At 50.0% G+C, this 9,361-nt stretch overlaps 1 protein-coding gene and 1 pseudogene across 5 annotated transcripts in view; both read right to left on the bottom strand.

Annotated features, from left to right (window-relative positions):
- Window positions 1-4,052: 4,052 nt before the first annotated feature.
- LOC135571700 (ras-associated and pleckstrin homology domains-containing protein 1-like) lies at window positions 4,053-7,343 on the bottom strand (annotated as a pseudogene).
- The window catches only part of LOC115129623 (ras-associated and pleckstrin homology domains-containing protein 1-like), a 78,032-nt gene continuing 75,957 nt past the window's right edge, over window positions 7,287-9,361 (bottom strand). For all 5 annotated transcript variants that reach the window (XM_065018731.1, XM_065018730.1, XM_065018732.1 and 2 more), the window contains one exon: window positions 7,287-9,121. In XM_065018731.1, the coding sequence (XP_064874803.1) occupies window positions 7,478-9,121 (1,644 nt within the window). In that variant the 3' untranslated portion in view covers window positions 7,287-7,477. The remainder of the gene's footprint in view (window positions 9,122-9,361) is intronic.

Genomic DNA, 9,361 nt, shown 5'->3' with positions numbered 1-9,361 from the left:
GCGGCGCACAATTGGCCCAGCGTCATCCGGATTTGGCCGGGGGAGGCTGTCAGAATTTATTCTTAACTTACTTGCGTAGTTAAATAAAAGTTTACATTTAACAAATAAAACTGGGATAAGCAATTTCCTAAATGTGTCAAGTGCAACATCTGTGTACGCGTCTCATTACACTATCAACAACATAGGAATCACTACCAAACTTATTGTATGACCTCATACACTATTTTAGGCCAAGCCTTTGGAACTTTGGTTTTCCTAGCTATGGCTACTATACTATGATCACTACATCCAATGGATCTGGATGCTGCTTGCAAGCACATTTCTGCAGCATTAGTAAAGATGTGATCAACATGTGCTGTTTAACTACCCTGGTAGGTTGACTGATAACCTGAACCAGGTTGCAGACACCGGTTACAGTTTGACGCTTTTTCTTCATTGGGCAGCTTGATGAAAGAAAATATACATCTGTTGGTATCACATGCATTTCACACGTTATCCAGATACTGACTGTTAGCACTTGGTCTATAGCAGCTTCTCACAAGAATGGGCTTTAGGTGAGGCAGGTGAACCTGTAGCCATATTACTTCAATAGTATTTAACATGGGATCTCTTCAAATCTGTACAGGAATGTGGTTCTGAATAGAAAGAGCAACACCACCACTGGCATTTCTGTAAATATTTTAACCTTGTATTGCTACCACTATCAAAAGGTATTGTCTGAGTTTCAGAGATACTAGCAAGCTATTCATTTCATTAACCTTGTTTCTTAAGCTACATACAGTGGGGCAAAAAAGTATTTAGTCAACCACCAATTGTGCAAGTTCGCCCACTTAAAGATAAACCTGTAATTTTCATCATAGGTACACTTCAGCTATGAGACAATAAGAAAAAAAAATCCAGAAAATCACATTGTAGGATTTTTATGAATTTATTTGCAAATTATGGTGGAAAATAAGTATTTGGTCAATAACAAGTTTCTCAATACTTTTATATACCCTTTGTTGGCAATGCCAGAGGTCAAACGTTTTCTGTAAGTCTTCACAAGGTTTTCACACACTGTTGCTGTTATTTTGGCCCATTCCTCGATGCAGATCTCCTCTAGAGCAGTGATGTTTTGAGGCCCCTCTCTTTCCCAGCCTCTCTTTCCCAGCCACTCTTTCTCCAGACAGGAAATGGAGCCTCTGCTGTCGCCTCTTGGGATCAGCTTCGGCAACCACCTGGAGTATATTCAGTGATGTGAAACGTTCCGAGTGTTGCAGATAGAATAGTGAATTGTCAGCTCTATACATTACAATTCTGACAGACAACCATATCTGTTCTACACCATACAATTCTATAACGTGACATTCTCCTGATCAGGCCCTGACAGTACTCGTTGGAAAGAAGGGAGGTTCTGATGGTGGCGATGGAACATGAGCTAATTTCCAATTAAATTGATTACTCTTCTGAATGTGAGTCGTCATTCATGTTCAGTAAATGGGACATACAAGCCTCTGGGATTTAATAGATAATTTCTAAGAATGACAAATGATCCACTGTCCATTGTGATTGAAAGACGGATGCAGGGTGATCCTGTGTATGCAGACCACAAGAGAACACTCAAAGCCCATCAACCCAGAACTACATTTCCTCTTATCAAAGATAGCGTTTGTCTGCGTTTATACAGGCAGCCCAATTATGATATTTTGCCCCATTATTGGCAATAGAGCTCATTTGACTAGTCAAAAGACCGATTAGTGGAAAATAAGAATTGGATGGCCTGAGTGTACAAAACATTAGGAACACCTTTCTAATATTGAGTTGCAACCCCTTGTGCCCTCAATTCGTCAGGGCATGGACTCAAAGGTGTCGAAAGCGTTCCACAGGGATGCTGGCACATGTTGACTACAATGCTTCCCACGGTTGTGTCAAGTTGACTGGATGTCCTTTGCGTAGTGGCCCATTCCTGATACACACAGGACAGGCGCTTCTACACCTGCATTGCTTGCTGTTTGGGGTTTTAGGCTGGGTTTCTGTACAGCACTTTGAGATATCAGCTGATGTATGAAGGGCTATATAAAAATAAATAACATTAGATTTGAAACGGCTAAGTGTGAAAAACCCAGCAGCGTTGCAGTTCTTGACACCCTGATACCTACTATACCATAACCTGTTTAAAAGGAACTTAAGTATTTTGCCTTGCCCATTCACCCTCTGAATGGTACACAATCCACATCTCAATTGTCTCTAGGCTTAAAAATCCTTCTTTAACCCGTCTCCTCCCCTTTATCGACATTGATTGAAGTGGATTTAACAAGTGACAAAGGATCATAGCTTTCACCTGGTTTGTCTCATAGAAAGAGCAAGTGTTCCTAAATGTTTTGTACACAATGCTTATCATACCAGTGACTGGTATACAAATTAGCTCTTCTAGAATACAACAGGACACTAAGCCTGATCCAACATCACTGGATTTGTATAAGCAACCTTTCAATTGCATTGGTTACACTATATACAAAGTATGTGGACACCATTTCAAATGAGTGGAGTTGACCACTTCAGCCACACCTGTTGCTGACAGGTGTATAAAATCGAGCACACAGCCATGCATCCTCTGAATGGCACACAATCCACATCTCAATTGTCTCTAGGCTTAAAAATCCATAGGCAAATATTGGCAGTAGAATGGCCTTATGAAGAGCTTAGTGACTTGCAACGTGGCACTGTCAAGTCAGTTTGTAAAATGTCTGCCCTGCTAGAGCTGCCCTGGTCAACTGTAAGTGCTGTTATTGTGAAGTGGAAACATCTAGGAGCAAAAACGTCTCAGCCACACAAGCTCTCAGAACGGGACCGCCGAGTGCTGACGCATGTAGCGTGTAAAACTAGTCTGTCCTCAGTTGCAACACTCACTACCGAGATCCAAACTGCCTTTGGAAACAATATCAGCACAAGAACTGTTCGTCGGGAGCTTAATGAAATGGATTTCCATGCGCAATGCCAAGTGTCAGCTGGATAGGTGTAAAGCTTTCCGACATTGGACTCTGGAGCAGTGGAAACGTGTTCTCTGGAGTGATTAATCACACGTCACCATCTGGGTTTGGCAGATGCCAGGAAAGCGCTACCTGCCACAATACTGTGCCAATTGTAAAGTTTGCTGGAGGAGTAATAATGATCTGGGGCTGTTTTTCATGGTTCGGGCTATGCCCTTTAGTTCCATTGAAGGGAAATAACGCTACAGCATACAATGACATTCTAGACGATTCTGTGCTTCCAACTTTGTGGCAACAGTTTCAGCATGACAATGCATCCTTGCACAAAGCGAGGTCCATGTCGAGATCGGTGTGGAAGAACTTGACCGGCCTGCACAGAGCCCTGACCTCAACCCCATTGAACACCTTTGGGATGAATTGGAACGCTGGCTGCGAGTCACGCCTAATCGCTTGGCCTCGCTAATACTCGTGGCTGAATGGAAGCAAGTCCCAGCAGCAATATTCCAGCATCTAGTGGAAAGCCTTCCCAGAAGAGTGTAGATAGTTATAGCAGCAAAAGGTGGACCAACTCCATATCAATGCCCAGGATTTTGGAAAGATGTTTGACGTGCAGGTGTCCACATACTTTTGGTCATGTAGTGTATGTCAGATCAGTGACTGCCTCAATCTTTAAGTTCCATTCTTTCACAACAGTAGACAAAGGTTAAAGGGACAATCTGAGATTGGTACATCCAATTCGACTTTTAAATCAATTATATATAGCCATTATTCTTGAATAATGCCTTGTGAGCTTAATTACACTTACCACAATCAAAATATAAGCTTGTTTTACTCCCATTGCATTCACGATAAACGCTGCAGATGTCGGTTAAATTGTAAATTACCTTATGGTGCATCGTTGACAGGCACAAGCAGATTGAATCCCAGCCCTGGTTAATCGTTTTAGTGGTTATATTGCTCCAGTCCCATTTCCTTAGCCATTTAGCAACAAAAAAAAGAAGCTGTTTGAGTCCCATATTGCCCCTTTAAGTTAACCAATACATTAACCATAGAGTTGGTGATAAACAAGACACTGGGACATGGTCGAGGTATGATTTGAACATTTATATTGTGATCTTCGGTTTATATGCAAGTAGAGACATTTAGTCTGCAATCTCCCCCCGTTTTCTTCATTTGGCTCCCAAAATCAGAAACAACACTTCAATAATTTAATGCCTACTTCAGTTTGACATACTGCAAACCAACAACCTGAAAAGGATGATATTCAATCATGAAAATGTACAGGCTCTGGGGTAAAGTTTCCCCTAGGTACAGATCTAGGATCAGCTTCCCTGCCCCCAAACATTAGCGGCAAAAACAACCCAAGATCAGCATCTAGAGCCAACTTCACCAATACAGAGCAATGTAGATACGCAAGATTAATATGACAGCATGTTGTGTGTCTAGTAGTGGTCCCTCAACATTCATGGTCCACTTGAGTTCAGTACAGGCATTCAGCTTTGTGGTTATGGTCGCTATACTGTACCTATTGCTAACAATGGTGGGAACCGTAGCTAATGCTTATATCAATCCAATCCAGGATGTTCACAATTCGGGAGAAGAGTGGAGAATTGGGACAAACCCTACATTGAACATAAGACGTCTGCCCATTGATATCCAGGCTTATTAGGATAATAAGCACTAGCACCCTTGAAATGAAGGCATTGCTGCGAGAACACCGCCCCCTCTCTCTGCACTGCACTTTGGCAGGAGAAGCAGGAAATTGCACTACACTGGAATGTTTAGGCCATAAAAACAGGATATAGAAAGCAACAGAGTAGAAAGCAACATTCAATTTTAATGCGCGCCAGACGGGAATTTGTGGGTTAATTTAGCCAGTCAGGTCTAGCCTAATGCTAATGACAACATAATTCAATGCTCAGAACCTTCAAGCACCAACGTGTTGCTTCAATTTTAGCCACCATGTTGAGAATAACTGAGTATATAGTAAACTGCACCTGGAGCACAGCTGTCCCCACTCTGTACATTATATTTCTATCATTTTTAGGCCATGTCATGTGACAATTTAAAGGCAGCAGGGGGCAATGGGAGGGAAGCAAGGGCTGTTACTGTACAGAAACAGAAGCAGATGTTGATTAGGCACCAAACGTTTTAGAACATGTAGCAACGAAAACCGAAAGTGTGTGTTTATTGGACAATCCAGTGAGTTCCTCCCTGTTTCACAATCCGTTTTCTTCTGCTTGGTGCCTAATAAACACGACCCAGATGCAGGTCAGGTCAAACAAACACAGCACACACCCCACAGACTCACAGGGCCCTCGAAGACATACACACAATATGCCTCGTGCCATTTCAGTCTTCAGTTAAGCAAAAAAATAGTTACGCATTAAATAAAACATTTATGAAAAAAATAATTCCAAGTGACAAATGTTTCCAGTTGCACAGTCATGGCTTCGTGCCTTTAGGAGGAGGGAATTTCCTTTTTTTATTTGGAGATTCTTTCGAGGGCAATCGTCTGTGAAAAAAAGGCATCCTGATTCGCGTGTCACCGAATGACAGCACAAAGAGCGAGACACTTGTAAAACATTCAGGGAATACTTAGGAAATGTTGGGAATTCGTAGCTCATTGATTAAAATAACCTCTCAGCCTATACTCTAAAGTTTTTCGATCTCATGATTTCCAATCAAATTGATTTATCCAACTAGCTTTTATAAACTTAACAAAAAAATAATGTATTAAATAATTTCATATAAAAACAGAGGCAAAATAACAATCCGTATTACAGAGGCCTTCCGTTATGGGCTGTCAACCCATTTCCCCTTCTACCTCTCGCTCTCACACACGGATGCATGTGAACACGCGCACATACACGGGTACGCACACAAACGGGTCCACATACACACACACTCACCAAAGAGCTTCATGTTTTACAGCATGTCCATGCAGTACCAATGCAGAATGAATCCTAACGTCGTTATTATGGTTTTCTGATTACGTGGCACAAACATATGGCAAAGAAGAAGAAGCGGATACATGGTTTGGGCGTTTCCTTTTTTACATGGTTAAGTATTCACCATCATAATCATGGAACACGAGGAGTTCAGTTTGTCAATGTCCACTGACGGTCCTGTGTGATAGATAGAAGCTCCTCTCCAAGAGAGGTAATGTAGGCATCATCCAACAGTCTCCTTTTCTACCACTCCCCTGGTCAGTGTGTCAGTTTGGTGTTGCCCCCCCTCTTGGGTGGGGCCGGAGGGGGCCCCCGCCGTAGCGTTGCATAGCCTGAGACGTTCCCCCCCGACAGCAACTCGGGTGGCGGTGGGGGCAGAGCCAACTCCATATCGTCCATGGTGCCCGCAGCGGGTTCCAGGTTGGGACCGGAGAGGCGGGACGAGGAGAGCGAACCCTGCCGGCTCACCGACTTGCGCTTCAGAGTCCGGTTCAGGTCGTCCATGAAGTTGCCCGGCTGGGGGACGCCGTTGTTGCCGTTCCCATTGGGGGCGAGGTGGGCAGCTTGGGAGGTGGGGACAGGGCCGGGGGAGATGGCTGGTTCCGCTGCAGCGTGGGGGAGGGGCCTTCTTCAGGGAGCCCTTGCCCCAGGAAGAGTTGATGGTGGCGGGGGAGGGGGACCCGGGGGCGGGTGGTACTTTTGGCTGGGGTTGACCACTGCCACCTTAGGTGCCCCGACGTGGCCGTCACTGGGCAGCGGAGGAGGGGGAAGAGATCAAAAGCCGGCGGGGAGGGGGAAGTCAGCGGTGGACTGGCGCTGCTGACCCACTTTGGCCTGCAGGGCCAGGTTGGCCAGGTTCAGCTTGCCTGGCTTTGGGGGAGCCGCGGGGCCGGCCAGGGAGGGGTCCTTAGAGGGAAAACTACCCAAGGGTATGGCAGGGGAGGACGGGAAGGTGGAGGGGGAAGAGGACTGGGAGGCAAACTTGCTGAGAAGGTTCCTGCGGGACTCCTGGTATTCAGCAGAGGAGTTAGACTTGACGCTGGAGGCCTTCTGGGGGGTGGCAGGCAGGGGTTTCTTGCCCCCCCAGACAGAGGAGCCCGAGGAGGAGGTGGAGGAGCCCAATGGAGATCTCTTCAGGGGCGAGCCTAGGTTGCCGGGGGAGAGGGGAGGCGGAGGGGTGGGGCCAGTGATGGGAGGGGGAGGGGGAGCAGGGCCGGTGACCGGAGCAGGTGGAGGCGGGGGAGGAGGGGGAAAGGCAGGCTGCTCTCAGAAGGGGGTGGAGGGAACTCTGGGGCCTGTTGCTGGGCCTGTCCACCACCTGGCTGCCATCTTGGTTTGGCCTTCACCGCAGGAGGAGACAGGGGGCTTTGGGGCTCTCAGTGTGATTGGTAGACAGTGTGGACCCTGGGAACTGGCCTGCCATCTGTTTGACCAGGGAGGTGGTGGTGGGCGGAGCCGTGAAGGACAGGGGTGGCGGCTTGGAGAGGCTGTGCTGCTTGGGAAATGTGGGAGGGGGCTGGTTGGGGGTGTGGCCTATCTGTAGGCTGTGCTGCTTCTTCATTGACACCGGCGGAGGCGGTGGTGGGGGAGGAGTTGGGGCAGCAGGTGGGGTGGGAGGGAGAGAGGAAACTGGGTAGGGAGGCTTCCGGGCACCATGGTGGTGCAGAAAGCCTGGGGAGAAGGTTTTGGGTAGGGCAGGGGGGAGCAGCTGCGGGCGAGTACTGCTGCTGAGGAGGTGGGGGAGGAAAAGGGGGTGTCTGCACCGAGAGCTGCTGGGGAGGCGGTGGGGTAGGAGGGGGAGGTGGTGGGGGAGGAGGAGGGGGTGTCGGCACCGAGAGCTGCTGGGGAGGCAGTGGGGTAGGAGGGGGAGGAGGTGGAGGGGGTGTTGGCACCGAGACCTGCTGGGGAGGCGGTGGGGTAGGAGGGGAGGTGGTGGGGGAGGAGGAGGGGTGTCGGCACCGAGAGCTGCTGGGGAGGAGGCGGAGGCGTTGCCGGGGGCGACTCGACCAGTCTGGCAGTGGGGGGAGAGGGGCCCTGGGGGGACCACTGGGGAACTTCTGGGCCAGTGCCTGCTGGAGGGCGTTGGCGCCGTAGCGCGATGTGCACAGACCTGGCATGGTGTCTGGGTGAAGAGGAGGAGGGGGATGTCGTTGCTCTGCGGCGGCGGTGGGATGAACTGGGGCACGACAGCCGGGGTGGGGGCCCGAGCCGGAGTGCGGCCATGGCCGACCCCAGGGCAGGCATGGATGGTGGGGGAGGGGGAGGTGGGGGAGGAGGGACATTGATGTTGTTGACCAGTGGTTTGACAGCCGTCTGATGGGGAGGAGGCGGGGCTTGAGCTAGCACCCTTGGTGGGCTCTGGTGGTTGTTTTGCGCCCTATGGAGATTGGCGGCCTGGTGGGCGGCGTTCTGGTTCTGCAGCCGGGTGATGGTGCTGTACTTGGCGAACACGGTGGGGCCCGAGTGGTGGGGGTGCTGCTGGCAGGCAGGGGCGGCGGGGGAGGAGGCGGGGGGAGGGGGCGGCGGGGGAGGAGGGGGTACAGCTTGGTTGTAGCTGCTGCAGGGCTGTGGGGACAGCTGTTGGGGTGGTGGAGGAGAGGGCTGTGGCGGCAGGTAGGGCAAGACCTGGGTGTAACTGCTACGGATGTGGGGGGCAGCTGTTGAGCTGGTGGAGAAAGTTGGGGGGCAGGGAGGGTGGTGTAGGAGTAGGCTGGGGGGTGGGGTAGGGGAGGGCAGAGAGGGCAAGACCTGGGTGTAACTACTACGGATCTGGGGGGCAGCTGTTGGGGTGGTGAAGGGAAGGGCTGGGGAGGCAGGACATGGGTGTAACTGCTGTGGATCTGGGGGAAGCTGTTGGGGTGGTGGAGGGGAGGGCTGGCCGGGCAGGGAAGGCAGGACCTGGGCGTAACTGCTGCGTATCTGGGGGAAGCTGTTGGGGGCAGCTGTTGGGGTGGCGGAGGGGAGGGCTGAGGGGACATGGACTGGGTGTAACCGCTGCGGATCTGGGGGCAGTTGCTGTTGAAGCAGGGGGGAGGTGCCCTCCTGTGGCTGGGGGGGTGCAGCATGGGTGTAGCTGCTGCGAGACTGGGGAGGCGGCTGCTGTTGTGGCGGCGTACCCGACGCAGGGGGCTCCAGTTGTGGGGTCTGGCGGTGCGCATGGACAGGGTGGGGGAGGGTGGCACCTCTGGTGGACTCCCTCATCTGTGTGGGGACAGAAGTACACACAATGAGTACAGGATCACCATGGACCATCTGTTGATACGCAACGGCTTGCTAAGGTTACAGGTAAGGGTTAGGATAAGGTTTAAGGTTAGGGCTAGGGTTAACTTTAGGATAAGGGTTAGTAGATAGTGAAATTAGCCCCGGCCCGTTATGAGTGGGCATTAGATGGCCTGGACCGCCCTACCATACCTCCTTGCCCGTCCAAATTGATAATTTATT

This window comes from Oncorhynchus nerka, linkage group LG5 (assembly GCF_034236695.1).
Source record: "Oncorhynchus nerka isolate Pitt River linkage group LG5, Oner_Uvic_2.0, whole genome shotgun sequence".
Lineage (NCBI taxonomy): Eukaryota > Metazoa > Chordata > Actinopteri > Salmoniformes > Salmonidae > Oncorhynchus > Oncorhynchus nerka.
This window is presented reverse-complemented; position numbering and strand designations above follow the sequence as displayed.